The following is a 22,203-nucleotide window of genomic DNA, read 5'->3' as shown; positions in this document are numbered from 1 at the left end:
TGTTCAAATTTAACTACTCATTTAATCGTTAATGTTAAATAATATTTTGTAATTAATTTTGTTTTTGACATAGAAACAATTATTCTTTTGTGTTTTGGTTGATTGTTTTGTGTTGTTATTATCTTTTGTATTATTAGTAAAATGTCGATACTAACAATAGAACGCTACGTATTTATCGTTATTAGTAACGCATAGTATTGACAGTTGCGTGGGCTACTACATAATCTTCTATACTAATATAAATCAGAATAAATATAGATTTCGTAGGATATTTTCCTTGTCTTATTATAATGTTTTCTGTATTTATGGTGGATTTCATTTGGTCAATGTTTGAAAGCCGTGTTTCCATTCTTTCGCATTTGTATAAAAGTAACATTTAGTTATTCGCGGACGGAGTTGCGGGCGACTGGTAGTTTAAAATAAAATGATGACTTAAACTATATTTACAGTTTAGGTCGTAATAAAAATAAAATCTGTTTTGTTATAAGTTTCAATGATAGCTGATAACCGACACGCTGTCAGGTTTCATCTAATTTAATCAAGATACTGACCGTAGGATACAGTTCTACACCGCTTTATCGTAAGGCAGACGCTGGAGCCATAAATCGGCAACCGCAGAGGCGCGCCGGCGAGGCTTGTGCTGGCAACGCGTTGCGAACTTAAGCCCTTAGCTACTTGTAAATTATCACCTCTAGTGGTTTACCAGAGGGGTTGCGCCAAGAAGGAAACTTAAGAAAAATATCTATTTATAAAATATGCAGAAATAAAATATAAAATTTGTTAAATAATAAATGTACATGATAGTCAGTTTTTACCCGCACTGTATTAATTAATTTTACACACAACTATTTATTTATTCAACATATCCGTAAAACCGCGCAACTTCACTCAATTAGTCAATTAATGCGGTAACAGTTCGTTATATGCAAATAGCAAATATTTTATCGAACTCTGACCTATTTGTTAATTGCTATACAAACCTAATCAAACGCGTTAAATACATCATGTACTATAAATTTCATAATTTTTTTTATACGTTACAACCTCTAGATATATTTTGATAAAACTTTAGCAGTGGATGAGGATGTCAGAAAAGGTTTTTTTATTATTTTAAAATATAAAAAAAAGCCCTTAGCAAGTTCTTGTTTACTTCGTTTATCTCCAATTATATAACTACCAGGAGGAGTTGAGAGTTCGGTTAAGTTAAAGTTACCTTGTGAAATATAGTTGATGAAGTAAATTCTCTTGAAGTTTCGCCAGCTCGGTTTAAGTTAATGTAAATAAATTTACAGAACGCTGCGGGGCGGTGCGCGTTGGGTGACGACAGGATTAATTAAATGAGCTGACGGCGCGGCGTTGTTGTGGCCATTTGCATCGTCAGCTGCGTGGCGGCCGAGCGTTCACCCCGCTGCCCACGTGTCTACAAATAAACGATAACTATATTGCCCTTACAGAAACTTAGGTTTCTGGAAAATCACGTTTCAAGTTCATCAACATTATACAAAGTTTGTGTTTAGTAATAAATGTTTTTTGTAATGTAAATTTGAACTCGCTACTACGCTTCTAGTCTAAAATATTGCAATTTTTCTGAACTTCTCAAGAAATTTCGGTTTCTAATCTGAAATTTATCTTGTATCAAATGTAAGAATTTCATTCGGAAATTGAACGTACGAGGAGATGTTTTGCGAGCGTAAAATGTAGACGGGAAGTAAATTTTCAATGCACCTTAATTTTACTTACCTGGACAAGTTTTGGCGACGATCCAAGATACGAAACTGCCGCGGGAATTCACTTTGAACTTACGTTCCTCGGAGCCCCTCTATGCAAATTGGCCACTCGTGGTCAAGCGCTTTCTAGCCATTCCAAAAATTTGTTACTTCGGCCTTTCTATGATTTACCTTACTTATTCATTTAATGCAGCGAAAAATGACTTCGCTGTATGCGAAAATTGTTTTACAACATAGAGCTGTATAACGCTGGGTCCAACCGTAAGGGTCAAAGCAACAATTTGAAGATTTTTACCTTTTAGTTTAGTTCAAACATATAATGGTCTAACCTGCCTCTCTGTCTGTCAATCAGTTAAATCAAACGCCAGAAATTAAAGAAATATTTAAAAATCTTCTATCAATAAAAAGTTATGAACTTAAATTACAACTAAATATTTCTTGATATTCGAAACAAAACATAAAACTTTACAGTAATTTCAGCTTTGATTTATTGCAGCGAGTTATCGATGCAATACGAATAAAATTTAAGAAAACTTGTAAAATGTCACGTGCTGGGACAATTTGCTAAAAAGAGTTCGATACGGCTCGTGCACGGCTGCAGAATTGTTAACATCGGGCGCCGAAGATTTCGCTACTGCAAGTTTCGCATAACGTTTTAGGGTTTTTTTTTTCTAGAGAATTTCTTTAATAATTTAAAATTGTGCCTAATATAGAAATTTAGGGAAACGGAATGGATTTATTTAACCCGATACTGAATTGTATGTCAATTGTCAATAATTCCATTGTTATTATGAAAAATGGAGTTTAAATAGACTTCTTTAGCTAATTAAGTTTTTACAGTTTCCATTAAAATCTGTATCTAACAGTTATCTGACAATTAACGTTATCGTTATAATCTGTTATTGTTTCAATATTAAAGTAATATTTCAAGCGCGTGACGTCACCCGGCGGGCAATTTCCCCCGAATTGCGAGCACTAATGTGCCGTAAATGCAGTTATTGTTTCAAATAACCGTTACTAATAATACTGTTTGGGCGACAGATGTTTGTTTTACACTTTGTTCTGTATCTATCTATTTCTATTTTACACAAGTTAATTTTTATACTTAGTTTTCTATTTGTTAATATAAATTAGCTGAGCGAACTCTTGTGAGTAGAGATCACCATTTTTCATTCGGCGCGATCCTGGTCATCCCATACACATACCATTGGTTTCTGGGACCATAACATATCGTCATCGATTTCATTATCTTTGATAGGACAGAGATAACGTTAAGAAGCCCACGGTTTAGGGCAAGGCAAATTTGTGAGAAAGGGGCTAACCTATTATTACTACTGTGATGTCTTTCTTGACGTACTAAATCGACGACGAATCTTCGAGAATACGATCGTTTGGAACTGAACAAATCTGAACTTCGTTGTGGAGATCTGGTGACAAGGCGCAGATTACAACCGGCTTATTACTTATTACTATAGAAAGTATTTTTTTGTTAATGTTCGACCTAAAACTAGGACATGTTGGATGTTGTTTCCATCTCACATATATAGGTCGGTGATGCGAGGCGAGTATGATACGTTTACTTTATACAGCCTCTCGTAAACTTTACGGCACATAACGAAATTGAAATAAAAACGAAAGTACTCCAGCGTCTGTGATATAAAGTAAAAATAAATCTATTGTTTTTATCTTGCTTAACGTTGTCCTAAATGAAATAGTTACCTTAGTTTTATAGCATTTATTTCTTGAAAAGGATATCAAAGACAAATGTTTTAGTTGCCGGCAGTAAAAAATAAACCATCCAACCCTGATTTTGCTTTGTTACTTAGGTCAAGATAAGTAGAAGTTACAAGATTTAACAACTTCTTGTTGGACAAAAATTTTAAAAATCTCCTCTGTACTTTCTTTTTATTAAAAGTTTTGTAGTTATTTTATTCGTGTACTGGTAACATAGCCTGTTGTGCCATAGCAGGCGCGCTGTGAGCGGCGTGGCCACAATCGAACAATATTGCCCTCATTGCTCGCGCTGCAAGATTTATACACTGTCAGTTGACGCAATTGTAAATGATTTATGAATTATTGAAACCAACTAACCAGCATTCAGCAAAAATATAATACAACAATTTTATATATTGCGAGAAGATTCCTTTATTTTCGTTTATTAGTATGTAAATAATTTTAAGAATTAAAGTTCAAATTGATGATTAAATGAATAAATCAATTGAACTTTTAATGACGCTTAATTAAACGTTAATTGTAAGCGTTCAATGAATCGTATCATTGTTATTCAAACGAAACGTTCCAACGTGTTCACAGTGTTGTGAACATGTTGTTCAGAGTTACTTAATTTTATACAAATAAATTGTATAAAGGCTCAATTGTTTAAACTTTGGAAGAAGTTATCAAAAACTTAAGTTAAAAAAATCAATTAATTTCAAAGTACTATATCAATATATTCGCAAACGATCAATCATTTCAATACGCGTTATATGTATAATATTACAAAGCTTTAGAATTGCGTTCGATTTCTTTCATTAAAAAAAAAAAACAAAAAAACTATGTTCAATATAAAACATCGCTTGTATTCAAATATAGTGAGATAGTGGCGAGGTTTGACCTCTGTTGACATCGGTGTAATATCAAGTGAGATAATATTGTGCGCCACTTCCAGTGTCTAGACAGCGACCATCTTTACGACATTCTATAGCGCGCTACTGATGTAAATGTCAAATTACACAAAAATCTGACAAAAGTTTTGCTCCTAAATAAATGATTAACCCTGGCTTTCTAAGTTCAAAATCTCTGTATAAACATATCGTCATCCCTGTCACTATCTTTGACAAAACAGAGATAATAATATGTTTTAAACGGGGATTTTTTGTCTCTGAAACACACAGTAAGTATTGTATGTCTCAAATAATGTAAAAAGCTGTAGTAATCATGTCATAGGACATTGTGAACTTGTGGATATTCCTGCAAAGTTTTGGTAAACATAAGATAATCATTTCGGATGCGTGAAAAGAGACGAATAAATTAAATAGGCAACAGCAGCACTTTGATTCCACTTGTAATATTTAAAGTGAATTTGTTTTTGTTCGGATATTGTTTGAAGCAATGTATATAGTACAAGAAAACAAAAAAATGAATTCAAATATAGGAAACAATAATCCACGTAGCTTTTAAACAAGAGCTAAATATTCATGAAAACAAGTTGTATTGCAGGATATGTGAATACTGATTGCTTCACTGTTTTGGTATGAATTAAAAATATTTCATTTTTTTAAACTATGCAAAGCTTTTGCAGTGTAAAGCTGAATTGTAAAAAATACAATTTCCTTTATGCATTTTTTTACAAAATGAAATATTCGTAATACCTTATCGTTTGTGGTATTTGTCAGGTCGCCAATACTGCAAAATCACGAAGTCTTTATAATAAATATGAATGTATAATAGCTTCAAAGACATAGTTTAAGCTCGCTAATTAAGACAGAGTCTACTAAGACAGTGTCTTTCAGCAAAGAAATCTCTGCTATTTTTACACCTATTATTGTAGGCAGAATAAGTCACAGATATATCAAACAAGTCAACCAACCCGCACTTGGCCAGCGTGGTTGACTCCATAGTCATTAGGCCATCCTAATCACCCTTAACTTATGGTAGGCTCCGAGCCCCTTGGTGGGGACGTATAGTGAGCTGATGATGATGATATATCAAACAACCTATCAATTCAAAATGACGTTAACAACGAACATTCCAGAACCACAGAATTAAAAAAAAATATCTTATCTTATCTTTGAAATTTATTAAATATAAAAAATGTTATCAAACTATTATTCTCTTACTTGGAACCAGTTTAATTTACCGTCCAATAGTGGGTGAAGTAATTCAAAGTTGTTCCGTTTTACTGCAAGTCCGCTTACCTAATATTCCAGTGTCGCAAACTTAATGCAGCTGCATTTACCGCCCTGGGAACTGAGCCCCGAATATCCATCTCATGTAACACAGTATTAATATTAAAATTATATTGTCTTTATGTCGGTATTTGCGTCATAAAAACATACATTTTATTTGTAACAAATAACTATAAGTGGGTTTTCGAGGCCGAAATACTCGTTTAATACATATCGTTATCCTTGTCATTATCTTTGACAAAACAGAGATAACAATATGTTTTAATGGGGATTTTGGTGTCAGAAACCCACGGTAATGAAGTAAAAGTCGGTATTACGTTATACATAAAGATAACAGATAATATAATACAATAAAAGTAAAGCTGTAAGTATCTGTAGCTACTGGCAAAGCGCCTGAGTCGGTGTCGGAAAAGTCATAAAATATATTCAAATCCTATGTCGACGTCCTGATCGTGAAATATCACCAGACTGTGTCGCGGCTGAAATGTACTGGAATGGGGCTGGAACGATTGTTTCTTTAATACATTATGTATTGCGTCTGTGTTTATTGTTTTTGCTATGAATAAATATTAGGCTAAGTAAGATAAAGCGAAGGCAAACTGAACGAAATATTAAATCGCCTTAAATATGTAGAGTTATTTCGTAACGGCGGCAATAAATCTTTGAATATTATTTTCGGAAATTGACGTTATGACAAATGTTTTACATTTCCAAAATGATATCGGAGGTAATATTTCGTGGACAATGTGAGGTACATGAGAAAACTAACAGTAGAATACTTTTTAACCTTAATAAAATGTAGATAGGAAAATAGTCGCGCTGTATAAAAGTTAAACAATTTATCAAGCTCTCCGGGTATCGGCATCGAGCTATATTGATAAATGGTAGAAAAACTTGTTCCTTAGCTTCGTTAAATATATACGGATTTACGATGTGATTTTCAGGTTAGTGATAACATTTAAGAAAATATTATTTTCATTACTTAAGGGTAAAAAGACGAAAATCTTAATATTATAAAAAGGAATATTTTGATAGATTTTAGTTAAAAGGTATCTCCAGAACGCTAAAATTTTGCATAGATGTAATAGCCTGGAAGAACATATAGTCTACTTATTAATTTTTTTACTTCCGAACGGACGTATTCGCGGGCAACTGCCATTTTTTTAATAATTATAACAATGGTTTTGGGCTTTTATTCCCGAATCCATCTATCTTTTTTTCTAATAAATTAAACGACTCGTAATTATGTTCAATTAAATAAATTAAATTTTGTATATGTCGCATTACGCGAACATGAAACTGGCAATTTGCCATAATTATGATTTCGAGAGTTCGCCGCGAAAATCATAATTTATCTCACTTAGTGGTTATATTAAATGACACCAACATTTATTGCGACGATGTTAAATAAAATAACTTCATTGAAGAAGACGGATTATACCCAACAACTTCCTGCTTCGCACAGCCGCGTTGTAGAATGGTCTGTCCTCGGCGGTATTTCCAAACCGCTACGACTTAGGGTCCTTCAAGAAGCGAGCGTATCACCATCACATAGGTCGGCAACTCATCTGCGGTTACTTTGGTATTGTAGATGGTCATGGGTGTTGATCAACACCTAGGTGTTAACGCTGCTCGTTAACAACAAGTTTCCTATTTTTATGAGACCATAAATTTCAACTATAAAAAAAGTACGCTATGCAGTTGTTGGGCAAAGTAACGCCTCTTTAACATGCTAATTCCGATGTAATCAACTGAGTCAGAATATATGAGTAGTCATGTCCTGTTACAAGATACGCTTCTCGGAGCTTTATCTAATGTGAGTAGGTAACGCGCCACTTAACTAAACTGTGCTTTGCCTCGCCTCTAATTTGAACCTTCACTCTTCGTGCAATAACCTCAGCACTTCGAGCACTTAACCAAACCACTGGAGCACAATCACGACATTAAATTGTTCTATTATGTTTCTCAAGACTTGTATATTAGTACTGAGTACTGCAGCATCGTTGCGTAAAAGCTATTTGGTTATGAAGGAAACTTGGTCAGTTCATAGTAACATGTTTAGTTAGTATATCTATTTTGGTTGTTATTAAATAACGAAAAAGTATACAGAATTACTTTGTAATAAGCCTCAATTTCGCGTAAAAATTTTAAGCAAATCTAACGAATTAGTATATAAAATTCTTGTTGTAATTAAGTCAATTCTACAGATGAGTGATAAATGTAAAGAGATCTTCATAAAAATTCAAATCACGAAAAAGTATCACAAAACTGAAAAAATAATACCGATGTGAATAGTTTCAGAATCGTTTCAGTTAACTTTTCAGTGGCGGGAGTGAGACTTGCCTGGATAAAGTTCCGAAATGAGACGCTCAACATTTTCAGGTCGAGTATTTACGACACGGTCGGAATGCCTTCAAATTGTTCGCAACTTCTCAACTTTCCTATTTCATCATATCATAAAATTCGTAAGTGGATGCATTGTGCAATATTGGATTACTTTTTAAGGAATGATCCGTATTTAATGATCTGGTATACTTATTGATTTAATGATCGACATTTTTTTTTAAATATATGACTTACTCGTACTAGCTGTCGCCTGCGACTATGTCGGCGCGGAGTTCAAAAAACTCAATTAGTGTTCTTTTAGACTATGTTCTATAACTATGCCCAATTATAGCGAGATCTGTTTATCAGTTCTTTGGATACCATCAAACAAATATCCATCCATTCATCCGTCCATCTATCTAAACGTACGCATTTATAATATTAGTAATATTATAAACTACAGTACGCATATATAAATAGTAGAATATAGATAGATCTATAATTTTCTATTCCTAATGTCAGGTCAACTCCAGTAAGAAAATATGTTTGAATATTTATATGTTCTACAAACATATATGATGCTTGCTGTTTACATATAAATAAAACATTTTCATGTACTCCCGCATGAAGTAAAACAAATAATTCCTGGTAGATGTCCAGCGCAAACATTTATTGTTTCTCGAACATTCTGCTGGTTTTGCAATAAATTTTCTTCTTCGATATAAAATTAACTTTAAAATATTGTTCTGTGAAACGTTTCCTTTGTATTAAATAGTTTTGGTAAAGTTTATTTGCAAATATATATAAACCGTTATTAAAATTATTTTTCAAAAACTTGAGTATCTGGTTTTATTCATATTTGTTTTTTTTTAATAGTTTATTGTGTTGCCAGTGTTCGTGAGTGGAAAAAACGTCAATATGAAAAGGTAGAGTATAAATATGCTATAAAAAATAAAAGCATCTATTTTTTTAATAATCCTGTTCTTCATTTCGTATCGTTTAACAAAAAATAAGAATATAAATTGAATTCATTACGAAACGAATGATCTTTGAGGTTATAAAATTAAGTTATGGCTAACGAGGCGGACGTCCCGCGGTCGGAGGGAATAATTTGTTATAGATATCCGTTGTGTTCGAGATATTGAAATACGAAATATTAAACTGAGATATTAAAGAAATTTAGTCTGCAGGGGTAAATACAAATTTGTTTTTCATCCTTTACTAAATTTAGTAAGAACGTCGAACGTTAGTAAGAACGAATATACGTGATACTAGCTGTCGCCCGCGACTTTGTCAGCGCGGAAATAAAAAAAATGCTATTCTATGTATTCTTGCAGGCTAGGTTCTTCATCTATAACAAACAGTAACATGCAGTCGTTCTGGAGATACCATCTAACAAACATACATTCAAGCATTCACATTTATAATATTAGTAAGATAAATTTTTTATTATTAGTGTCTGTGTGTATTTTATTTGTTATTAGATAAATGAGACAACGATTACTAAAATAAAATACTAATATTATATGTAAAACATTCATAATTCGTATATCGGCGGTACACTTCAATTACTAGCGACGTAATAACGTTACGAGGCGTGCTATTTGTAATTCAAATATGCCAATCGAGGTCTAGCTGTTAGCCGATAACATTTGAAATTCAGAACTGCTGTATTGAGCTACAAAAAATTAAATTAAAATACTACACGACATAAATCTTTTGAGATTAAACGCTTATAAAGTAATTAATAAAAAAAACGGTTTTAATTATATAGAGAAAGTTTGGTGTCAGTGATTAGTTCAAAGCCTAACTGGACGCTCAAGGTTAGAGGACGGGATATTTAATTATGTGAAAGGTTGTTTTTATTTTATTTATTCACAAAAATAAAACACCATAATACTATAAATTCCAATTCGATACGATTTGTTTCCAAAAACTATTATAAATTATTATTTAAATAATCTAAGTACAATTGGAATTAAAGTAGTTAAAGGTTAACACTTGACTTCTTCAATGAAACCTTTGTTTAAATGTTAACTGAAATCGTATAAAATATCGCGCACAGTTCGCTCACAATCGCCGAGCACTCTAAAGCACCGCTACACTGCGGTTACATCTGCTATTACATCAGAGTGGAACTCCAATCTTGTTAACATTATCAATTTAAAGTAACGTAACATTCTCAACGACATTGATAAGTCACAGCTTTTACTAATCGATAAGTAATGAAAATTAGAAATCAAACAAAAATTAAAAAAAAACATGTACCATTAGCAAAACAAAATCCGCGCTGAAACTATATTTCACGAGCGCAATCACAGGTTTTAATCCTCGGCAATGGGAACGCTAGAGTTTCGTATCGATACTTCACTCGACGTCAAACGTTCGGTAAAGTGGTATTTTTTAAAATTGCTTTTCCGCAGACGGCTAAAGTTTGAAGCCGCGCCGGCTGGGGGGTCGAGTCTACAAACTCTCGCCGCCTGAGCCGCGCTCCTTGCCACACTTTCTTTGATAAACTTTGTTTTATTCTGGATAAAATAGGATTTATTTAAAATTGTCTTGACCATTTCAAGTAAAATATTTATTAATATCGTCTATTTTAATTGTTAGCAAAGAGAAGTAAGCAGATGGCAATACACATTACATCCCTAGTAATATGTTGCAACAACTGTGGTAGTTTCAAGTTGTGTAAATTTGCAATTGTCGTTCCGCGGTAGCCAATTTACCTCGTGGCAAGATTGTAACTGAATAAGTTAGTGAACCAGTAGAACGGCTATAAATCTGAGCAAAGCTGCAGCGAGCTGACGCCAGCAGGCCAGCTTGCGACTAATTGCATCTCTAACAATCAGATTCATTTAAAGTCACTTCAGTGCTATTTCATGTAAGTTCATATAAAAATACCATTTCTCCATATCCCACTCTATCTACGAACATCAATTTAAATTTATTTAACTGCTTGAAAATGAAACAAAGTTTTCGGCGACGATTAAATGTTATAATATATTTTCCCGTGGATCTTTTAAGTCGAAATGCACCTGAAATCTAATTTAAATTCTACAAAGTCCACGGCGCGGCTTCAAGTAGTTTATAGTCGCGGTGTGCCGGCAGGCGGAGCATCTTCCACAAGTTTGTAAATATTATCTACAAAGAGTGGATGCTTCACTTGTAATCTTTAAACCCATAACGACATTTAAAGGTGAAATTATGTAATTTAAATAACAAAAATTACTTCAGGGGCACCGATTGAAAAAAAAAATATTTATTTATTTATTTATTTAAAAACTGCATAGCATCAATACAGTACACAACCAATTTGACACTATACACACTTTACATAACAGTTTACAAGATAACATATTTAAAATGTATCATTGCTAAAAAAATACATTGAACCGCCAGCTCCAACCAAATCAAAATACAAATAAAACACAAAATTACACACACATTTTATTATCACTTAACGTTCTTATGCACGAGCCAGTCAAACGCTCCTCCGATTTCCGATATTCCAGGATAACCAGATTCCTGGTGATGAGCCTCATGTTCCGGAGGACCGTAACTGTACCCAACAGTATTGTAATCTGATGGTGCGCCATACACGGGGGCTGGAGAGGGCTTATTCGACTTATTCTTTAGGAAATAGTTGACGAAAAGACCGAACAGATAAAAGAGCTTCTGGAAGAACGCCATCATGAAGAAGACGGACGCAGCTTTGAATATCGCTACCTTTGAGAAGATGAACAGGAGGATCATACCTGGAAAGAAGATAATTTGTTATCATCAAGAAAAAGTTGCCTATTGCTGGTCATTGATGCCCTAATACCTGTTTAGGTATTGATCTTCTGCAACAGACGTTCTCGTTTAGTCTATTCATCCGCAGTTAGCAGATAGAAGAACTTTAGCCATTATTTTGATTACCTAATTAATGATTGTGTACAACAATCGCTAAAATTTATAGCATCAAAGTGTGTTAATGGTTTAAATTATGTTAATCATATTAAAAACATGAAAAAAGACGAAGGCGAAATAGGATTTATTATAGCTTGGAAGATTTCGTCGAGGCGTATCTAAGCCGGTATTTTTGTGTAAGATCTGTGACTGTTCCGCAGAGCTGTAGGCACAGCTTAGCGTATGATTAGAGCATTTAGTTATCTCCCGTAGCCAGCAGTCGGCGCCACTAAGATTACACTAATACCGAGTCCGTGTCGAATTAGTTAGCACACCCGTCGTAATGCAAATACTTTTCTTTTTCTTTTGTCTTGCTCAATTTTACTAGGCATGTATTAATTATTTCCACTAAATGTCTAGGTCAGAAGAGCTCTCAATCCAAGTAATATCCCGCAAATAGTAGTTCCAAAACAAACTAAATAATTAACTGACAATGATGGTGATCGTGGATAGAAATCACCCAAATAAATTTTTGGGAGCTCTTTATTCTTATTCAACAATGTAAAAATCAAAAACCGTAAGATTGCAGGAAATCCCCACGATGAAGTAAAAATACTTTGAAAATCACTTACCTAAGAGTTTAGCGGAGCCTTTCTTCTTCTTAGCTCTTGTTTCTTCTATTAGTAAATCATTGGTTTCCAGACAATAACAAAATCCAATAATTACAAATACTAACAACACTGTTTTTATCATTTTGAACTTGTCTAGCTAATTTAAACTTTATTCTCAAATTAATTTTGTTTCGAGTTATTTTAAAGTTACCATAAAACTTTTAATTTCGGAAGTAGTTTCCTGTTTCCGAAAATATCTTTTAAATCCTGATTTGAAGAGACCTGTTCTCTAGTAGAGTTGGTAAATGAATACCAAGCCGTTTTTAATACAGTTCGTATTTGTTGTGCGAAGGAAAGTGATCCTTTGTTTTCCTCATGTTAAACAAATCGCTTGGACTTTTCTCTCGCTGGAACTAATGAACTTGTACGGAGCCAATTAAAGCCGCTTTGTTTGGCGAGTCGCCAGCGTGCCTCGACGTTTAAACGATACGCATTTAAAAATTTTCACTTTATTTAGAATGAAAGTGATTAGCATAACAATAATATCACTTGTACTTAGTAGAAAAACGTGTGTTTTACAGAAATTTCTTATGTTTTGTTTGCTCGTCGTAAAAAGGGCAACTATTGACTACAGTAATTAAATTGAAATAAAGAGAAATTAATGTGAACAAAGTTTACTTATAAAGATGTCCATTAAAATTGTTTTAATATACGAATAGGTTTTCAGTCTGCTACACTAATTGACTTTTAAAACATAACTTTAAAACACAATGTTTTGGGCTAGACTTATAAATTATTCAGTATAACGACTGTTTCTTGCAGATTTTACGAAGATGGGGAGTCCGTGAAGGAATACAATTACGCTGGATTGCACTGAAAGGATTTAAACTACGTTAAGTTAACAAATAGCTAAAAGATGCAAAATTTCACTAAATTAATTGTAGTTTAAGGTACCTTACTGTTGACGAAATATATTTCCACTGTTCGACTGCATATTGATCCTTTATAACATTATAGAGATTATTCTGGCAATCGCAGTATTTTCTAGCGAATAAATGTTGTTTGAGGCATAAAAATGTTGCCATTTCAATTTCATGGTAATTCTGTTATAAGAGCTGTATTTTTTATGTGTGCAAAAAATAATTACGACCCGTTAATTTCACTATTACATTACACTAATGGATTCGTACCATGTTATACTGATGTTGGTTTGCGTAGTTCAGTCAGAAAATATAGATATAGAGAAATTGGAATTCTGTAAAAATCTTAATTGCGCTGAATGGCCAAATATTCAAGTTTGTGGTATACGCGAAGAGTCTGGCGGTTTTCGATTGAAATTGTTTGAAAGTGAATGTCAGCTATTACAATATGGATGCAAAGTAGAAAATGATAAAACATATGGAATAATCAATTTAGAATACTGTAAAAAAGCTTTCTTACAAGACGACTATCTTAATGCAGAATTTAATAACGAAATCATCGAAGCGGAGCATAAAGTGAAATCAGATGAATGCACAAAACTCAATTGTACCTTAAGAAATAAAGAAACGAGAATTTGTGGACTTAAAAAGCACGGCGCTGGATATAAAATAAGGATATTTGAAACTGAATGTCAACTTAAAAAGCATAATTGTCAAACGAATTCTGAATTTGTTGAAACAGATTTATTTATTTGCAAATCTACTTTATTATATGATTCTACAACATTAAATGAAGATCCAATTAAACTTAATGAGGATCCTAAGGATATAATATTAAAGAACATTGTTGTCATAGACGCTAATATGTTGGGTTTCAAAAATAATATCAATGACACCATTGGAAATTTTTTTGCAGCGACTCATGTTCTTGATATGCCAATGCGTGAGGTATCACCTGACTTGGTAAATGAGATAACACGAAGAAGAGAGATAAAAATAGCTGGACCGGTAAAGGTATTTCAACCTTGGACTACTATTCCATCTAATGTTAGTGATGATTACATGCACAGTCCAACTTTGTCCTCCTGTTTCCATAAATGTCCTACAAAATGTCCGGATACGTATGCACCAGTGTGCGGTGTACCAGGAATCGTTGCTCGGGAACCTTCTCTGATGTTCCAGAACCATTGCTTCATGGACGTAGCGCAATGCAAGATGCGCTGGGAGGACAAGAGTCCAACGGCTATTAGTTCCTCCTATATTGAGTCGTCCTTTATGTTTTGTTTAGGAGATCAGTTAAATGCAATGTATCGGTTTTTGCCTCTCGTAAGAACACTGCAGCATATGGGCCGCCTCAAGAGAAAAGGTCGATTTAGGTACAAACTTAGAAATATGAGATTTTTTAACAGTCTTCTACCTAGAGATCCTAAACTTATGGGTTAGTTAAATACACATTTTAAGTAATACTTTGATATATTTTTCTAGGTTTTAAACATGGCATAGTTGAGTTACATTTATTCTTCACAAATCATAATTTGAAAAAAATTCTCAACAACATAAATCTTCACAGCCAGTTATGTTACCTAAGTTTATAAAAGCTTAGCTCTAGCTTTATTAACTTGAAACATATTCTTCCTCCTTGTGCTCTAGTATAATGAGTAAAGTTAACGTAAACTTTTAAATTTAAAGGAAGTGCACGGGAAAATATTATCATTGTAATACATGTGGCTTACCGCGTGCATGCGAGGCGCAGGCGAGGCGACGGCGAGGCCGCGCCGTACATTTTCTTGTATTTAAAATTTATGGCTAACTTTCTGGGCTTTCGAGCATGTGAATAAATTATGCTGCATAATTCCTATAAAGCTGGGATATTCACGGGCCTTACGAACACTACCGTTACTAGAGAGATTGTAAATCACGATGCGGTCTCTTAAGACGGAATATAATATGGAAATAATTTGCATAACATTAAAACTACGTTTAATATTTTATTCAGTAATGGTCGTGATTTTATTATCAGTATCAGTATCAGCAGTTTTAAATCTAGTCATATTCTTTGGTAATAAATGAAAAATTGTCAAGCAAATATGAAATTTATATAACTAAAAGCAAAGAAAACCAAGAAAGCAAATCCAAGTCTGAAAAAGAAATAATTCCTTTAATCACATTTAAACATGTTTTCTTTCCGAAAATATAGTAGTTTCGAAAAGCTAAGAATTAGAAAATGGCAGTAAAGGCTAAAACAAAAGTCTTTGAATATATTTTTCTTTGTTCTCCAAAATTTGTGGGCGAGCTTCGTGACATATTTTGGTATCAAATTAACTTAACAAAGCAGAACAAAGTTAATCGCTTTTCTTTGTGAACTATAACAAAGTTAACTAACTGTATTCGATAAACGTTAAAATATAGATGAAAAGACAAAAAAAATGCCTGCCGAATCTATTCTTCTGTCGGTATTTTTTCATTGGGATTGATGCAGACAAGGAGATAAACTTAGAACGCTTGAAAGGAAATTTTGAATACCAGAGCTAAAAATAATTTGGTCTGCACTAGACCCGTTACACACAGTTAACGATAAAATGATAGATTGTCGGCACGTCTTCTTTTTCCCGCCGCCACTTGACAAATGACTTGCGCACGAGGAAAGGGTTTGGGTTTTGATGGACGATGACATTGTCATAAAACATTGCTCTATATTCTACTTAATATATAAAAGATTAGATAGATCAGTCTGTATCAGTCCAAGGTTGGACATATCCCTGCTTTGAAGCCTTCCGAGTATTTGGTAGAATAATAGGATGCATGTTCTATCATTACAAAATTATAAAAAGAAAACTGGTCCACGTGTTTAGGATAGAAACCTTATTTAGAACTGCATCTGATGCGAATTTCTAGGAGAACATTTAAAGGCTGTTGAAAGACTGCAATAAATATATCAAGAAATCAAACTCTACACTGTAGAGTCTACAGTTTTATATTTCAAGCTTGTAACGTGTTGTGTTAACAACAATAATATAAAGCAGTACTACTAACTTATTTAAAGCTTGCGGTAAAGTAAGCTAACAAAACACTACGTTAACTGTTCAAGGAAATGCCTTTGTTAGTGTTTTAAAATTTAAAGAGAGTTTACAATATTCTTTGTCGTAGTGTGGAATCCCAAATTCCCATAGCAATTGTCCCGTATCAAGATACGTGGCCTCTTTGGTGACCAAGTCCAAGAATATTTAAGTTTTAATAATTAAGGTTAAAGTTGGGATAATAATACGGAGATGATAATGAGGAAGTTCTGTTTTAGTATATTAATAGTAGAAGTAAAACTTGCTCCGTTCTAATTTATTTATGTGTATATAAATTAACTAATTAGCAATTAATTGCATGACTGTAATTTCTATATAATTTTGAAGTTAAAAAAGGCAAAAAAAATATCAAAAGGTCAAAATTACGTCGTCGTCGTACCTTTCAATCTTACAGATTTTATTGATATATACTATGAAAACAGTTGTCAAGGAACTTTTATTTCCTAGAAACAAATAGCAGAAAGAAATAAGGTAGTGCTTGAATGAAATAACGTTTACGATCTCTTAATAAATAAATGGAAACAGTAAATTATCTCGGAGAGTCGTAAAGTGAACGTAAATTAAATGAACTTGTTGAGAAAACTTTTATACATACTTATAACAACCAACTTTTATTTCTAAGAAAAATTCCAAAGCTTTTCAAGCTTCATAGAAAATTCTGAATATAACTTTTTTATAATATTTTAAAGCAAAGTAAAACAAAGTGAATGTTAACAACTTTTAAGCAACTTAACGTAGAAGATAATCAAATAGTTATTCAAAGCATCGGTTACTTATGTAATAATTAAGTAGCTGTCGCCCGCGACTCCGTCCGGTTGGAATAAAAAATAAAACTTAATCACAAGTCTATTTGTTCTTCCAGGCTACGTTCTACATCTATAACAAATTTTAGCGAGATCCATGTTCTGGAGATATCTTCAAACAAACATCCATCCATCCAAACATTCGCATTTATAATAGATAAGTAATATGAACAAAACAAAATCGAGCAAATTCTGTTATGTCCACTTAAAATGATAAATTATAAGTCTCAGACCTTTTTAGCTGAAGAGATTTTATTTTCAAATAGAGATAAGCATGTGATTTATGATGTTCTCTGTGACCCTTTCCAAAGTGGTAATAGAAAAATAAATATGTTACACAGGGAAAATAAAAAGCAAGTAAAAGGATGCCAGGGTAATTTTTATTGCGCGTCGTATAAAAATAAAAAAAATAAAAATTCCGATTACCCAAGTTAATGTATTTGATTATATTTCAATAAACTTTATTATCAAGGTTTGTTCTCCCGTGATTGCAACGAACGCGTCAGATGATAATCAAACAGATAATGAGCAGTTTGCGTTTTCGAGGTGTGCGAGCTAAGATTTAATGATTCATTACGTGTGTTTGTAGTGCAAGCTAAGGCTCTTTCTTCTATATAATGAAAAAATCAATGGCGCTCTAAAATAATGTGCAACCTCAAATATACTTTATTTTACAATTTTGTAGTAAGTGTTCAAAAACTGGATTCAAAACGGTCACACAAGTTAACACCCTACTAGAAATGTGTTCACACAATTAACACTACAAAATTATGTTTCAGTTATTTGGAGAAACAAATTATTAAATAAGATGTGATAGTGAAATTCATTCTCTATTTACATGACGAGATAAACACTTTACGTAATAAATGTATGACACGTGACACTTTCACTGTCACTTTTCTATTATCACTTCATTATAACAACGTGGAGCTTGGATTTGCTTACAACTGATATGGCATTACAGTTTGATTCACAGAGCAGTGTGCTTGTTGGTAAAAAAAACGTTATTAAGTATCTATAAGACTTAGCTATCGACGGATTAAAACTTGTAAATTCAGTAAGCTACTAAGAATAAGGATGAATCGGCTTGTTATATTTTGTGTTATCTTCCTTGCGAGTTTCGTCAACTGCGAAGACGCGGAGACTAAAGATGTGGTGGAAGGCAGGGGAAAGGCTAAATACGCACTATTAAGTAAGTAACATAATCTATATATTTTTAGATTTTAATACATTCTAGAAAACATTAATTCAAGACATAATTTATAAAGTATCTCATGAATTTGAAATGAATTTAAGTTTTGGAAATATAAGTACGTCCCAGTATTGTTAATTAACATGTCTACAATCTTCGTGACTTAATAATTAAGCACCCTGTATGTTTAAACATAAGAGAGTTAGGTTGTATATTTAAGTCTTAGTGTTCATACCTCATTATTTCTGAGTCTATGTGAAATTAACTCCAAGTAATGTTTTTGTCTTTAAATCGATTCTGATCGAGGTAAATCGGAGAATCCCTTAAGTGTTGTTTTTCAATCATTGTTCGATGCTCTCCGGACCGCTTTCATTTTAACGCTAACTACCTGCCTACAGTACGGGGATGGGAATAGTGCCCTTGATTTGCGATTTTTTGCCTAAAACAGCAGAAATACGGGCTATAATGGCTCACACTGGAGGTACGATGCGGTTTATGACCCCGTTTCCGATGTCAGCCATTGTACGTACGCTTTTTACTCGAAAATGATAGCATCTGGTAATCGAATGCGCGTTACACATGACAATGTGTCACTGAATACATTTAGATATTTAAATTCAAATATAGGGAGGGGATTATATCCCAAAATGGGAATCTAAATTATAGGGTGTTTAAAATATTCTGATTTCGTGATTGAAATATTCTGTGCGACAACTAATATGTATGAATAAACGTTGTACCTTTTGCACAACAAAGTTATTGGTAATATAGAAATTATTATGGATATAGAAAGGATTGGTATTTTTGACTTCATGGCATTTCACATTTATTATTATTTTTCTTAATATAATTTATACCTCACATCTATTTTCTCTATAATAAATCAAGGCATCTAATGAATACTCATTTACTTAACAACGTAGTAATTGTATTTCCTTTGTTACAGCCCACCTAGCAATAATATTTGGCGCGAAAGTGGGACTGTACAAGATAATCCTAGGCATAGCTCTTGTGGTGGCCAGTATAAAAGCTATGGTGGTGATGGCCTGGGTGCTAGCCGCCTTTAAATACATTCCCGATGCGTGGCCCTACTACAGGGACCAAGGGTTAAGGCCTTACAATGATAAGTTTTACCAACCGCCTGGTAACGCCTTCTTCGATGTCTTATTGAATACACGTCATTGATTGGTGTGTATTTTATTCTCTTTTATTTAATTTCAACACTGCTGCGTTGTAAGGCAGTAGCTTCATTACCTGTTTGTTCATAAATATTATCTTAAGTTTCTGAATGATCCCCTTAGATTCAAAGTATAGCCGTTTAGGTTGGTTTTAAATTCAGCGAGTTTGTTAATTTTTATCAATTATTACGTAACTTATTTATAATAGTACTAGCGGACCCGACAGACGTTGTCCTGTCTACACGTCTTTAATTTGAATATTATTTAAAATTTGACACTGCGATGGTAGCGCCGTCTGTCGAATCCAATGTAAAACATTCCAAAAACAACAACTACTAATAAATTAAAATTTAATTAAAAAAACATTGTCCAGCTGACAAAATTGTGAATCTAACCCATTCCCAGATCCCCTTGAACACACACAAAAAATTTCATCAAAATCGGTCCAGTCGTTTGAGAGAAGTTCAGTGACATACACACGCACAGAAGAATTATATATATAAAGATGTATTATTTCTTTTCAGTGCATTTCTTCTACGTGGTGGCAACAAAACTATTTGTCTTGAAGATTGTATACGGTATTATTTTCTACGTGATATTGACGAAGGCTTGGCACTTTGTTATCTGGCTCATACATTACTTGAAAGAGAAGAAACACGATCACTACGTGGAATACGACCATGGTGAACATTATTACGATCATCATGACCATCATCACGATTATTACGACCATCAACCCTACGGCAAACCGAGCTACGGCGAACCAAGCTACGGCAAACCGAGCTACGGCAAAAGCGACACCTATGGGTTTAAAAAGTCTGCTATTTACGACGCAGACGGATCGTATTCGGTCAAAAAAACTTAAAGCTAAAAAGTTTCATATACTAATCAATATAGCTTGTTTTCTTCTACTCTAGATTATTCGTTTGAATGTTGCCAAAGTTTTAGATAATTTTAGATTTTTACGTAATGTCTGTAGCTCGGGTAATGATATTCATTAAAGATAAATTTTATGCCAACGTTGTAATATCAATTTTACAAGACAGCCATGTTTTATAGTACACGTCTTTCAGCATTGGTAGAATTATATTATTTGTATCCAACAGTTCTCGTGTGCTTACGAATTATTCATTATTATTAAATAGATACCAACTCTTGGATGTTTATATTAGTAGTCGCGATGTCTTTGGCTAGCTTTATATCAGTGTCATATTACTTACTATAGCTCTTCATCATCATCATAATCATCATCAACCAGCCCTTATCTCTACGAAGGGTCGGCTCAGTACTCCCTCATACATTTTAATTAGCTGTCATATCTGAACACCCATATCTTACGCATATTCTCTTTCACACAATCCATCCATACTTTTTTTGGTCTTTCCTTATATTTGTAGGCATCCACATTCAATCCCATTACTTTTGTCCAAACCACGCCAAATATTCTACTTCTTAATTTCTCCATTACTGGCGCTACTTTTAAACTTTTAAATTAATAAAAGCCATAGTATTTATTGAATATAACGACGGTTACTATTGTTTATTAGACGTAATATTTATTTTTTATTTATAACTATTACAATTAATAATAATTAATTTGTATTTTGTAACAAAAATGTTAGTTCAACAAGTCATTATATCAATAAGAGAAATTTGTAAATAATTGTGCGAAAATTATTATAAATTAGATTTTTGTTTGTTTAAGATAAGGATAAATTGTTTTTATTCACTTTTTACATATTAAAGTTGTTTAAGAAAACTCATTGCTGTTTTTCATAACTTCTCCAAACGTTTGCTATACAAACATTAATCGCACGATGCGGGATTTTAAATATTTCTTGAGAATATAAGTTGTTTGTTTTGGTATTTTCCTTCTGCGAGACAATAGCAATGTATTAGTTATGCAATTTGTTTGATAAAATTGATTCCCGGCGGATTTTTAAAAAAAGAAAATAAATGAACACTTTAAATACGACGTATCAATATACAAGTTTTTATGTCTTTTACATTTTTTAAAGATTAAAGTATCTTGCTTCTAAAATGATTATTTAATAAATCAAATATCGCATGAAACGAACGTCTGACTTTTAAATAAACATTAAGTATTAAGAATATTGAGTACATTTTAAATCAGATTAAGGTTTTAACATTTCTCTACTGATTAAAATAAATCCCTTTATAATTAAGGCTTCATTAGCTAACATCGAATGGTTCTTTTGTATCTAAGGCTTTTCATTTGTAAATAACACATTCTAGTATTTGTTAATTGAAAACTGGCAAAGTTAATTAAATTTTAGTAATGATGAATGATATTAATTCTAAAATATTAATTAGTACGCCTGTAAAAATTGTATAAGCAATATTAAATAGTTGTGGTATTTTTTGTTGCTATTTATTTTATTTAGGGGTATCTTGCTCTTCACCTTTTGGGTACGGAACACATTCGAAAAGATATGTAAGTATGTTTCCATCGTTGAATTGGACAGCTACAAACGCAATATCACCGTGTTTATAAATATCTGCGGAAACTCACGTTTACAGAAAATAAATCAACCGGTTTGCGGCAGTACTTTT

At 33.0% G+C, this 22,203-nt stretch overlaps 3 protein-coding genes across 4 annotated transcripts; 2 read left to right on the top strand and 1 right to left on the bottom strand.

The window, feature by feature from the left end:
• Nucleotides 1-11,413: 11,413 nt before the first annotated feature.
• LOC106123915 (uncharacterized) lies at nucleotides 11,414-12,601 on the bottom strand. Its single transcript, XM_013320329.1, has 2 exons — nucleotides 12,481-12,601; nucleotides 11,414-11,715 (listed from the first exon to the last, which is right to left on the bottom strand). The coding sequence occupies exons 1-2, from the start codon at nucleotides 12,599-12,601 to the stop codon at nucleotides 11,414-11,416; spliced, it is 423 nt and encodes a 140-aa protein (XP_013175783.1).
• Nucleotides 12,602-13,637: 1,036 nt separating this feature from the next.
• Nucleotides 13,638-14,939, top strand: LOC106123914 (uncharacterized). The gene has a single exon (XM_013320328.1). The coding sequence runs from the start codon at nucleotides 13,638-13,640 to the stop codon at nucleotides 14,820-14,822; it is 1,185 nt and encodes a 394-aa protein (XP_013175782.1). The 3' UTR covers nucleotides 14,823-14,939.
• A 3,289-nt stretch (nucleotides 14,940-18,228) lies between these two features.
• On the top strand, nucleotides 18,229-21,153 carry LOC106124164 (uncharacterized). Of its 2 annotated transcripts, XR_001228187.1 has the most exons (3): nucleotides 18,229-18,451; nucleotides 19,398-19,639; nucleotides 20,154-21,153. XR_001228187.1 is itself a non-coding variant. In XM_013320635.1 (2 exons), exons 1-2 carry the CDS (start codon nucleotides 18,337-18,339, stop codon nucleotides 20,492-20,494), a joined length of 456 nt encoding a protein of 151 aa, XP_013176089.1. In that variant the 5' UTR covers nucleotides 18,229-18,336; the 3' UTR covers nucleotides 20,495-21,153. The 2 variants fall into 2 exon arrangements, 1 of the variants encoding a protein (XP_013176089.1); XM_013320635.1 differs by lacking the exon at nucleotides 19,398-19,639.
• The last annotated feature ends 1,050 nt before the right edge of the window (nucleotides 21,154-22,203 follow it).

The sequence above is a fragment of the Papilio xuthus genome, unplaced genomic scaffold (genome assembly GCF_000836235.2).
Source record: "Papilio xuthus unplaced genomic scaffold, Pxut_1.1 DF825946.1, whole genome shotgun sequence".
Taxonomy (NCBI): Eukaryota; Metazoa; Arthropoda; class Insecta; order Lepidoptera; family Papilionidae; genus Papilio; species Papilio xuthus.
The sequence above is the reverse complement of the archived record's forward strand: the minus strand, read 5'-3'. Positions and strand labels throughout refer to the sequence as shown.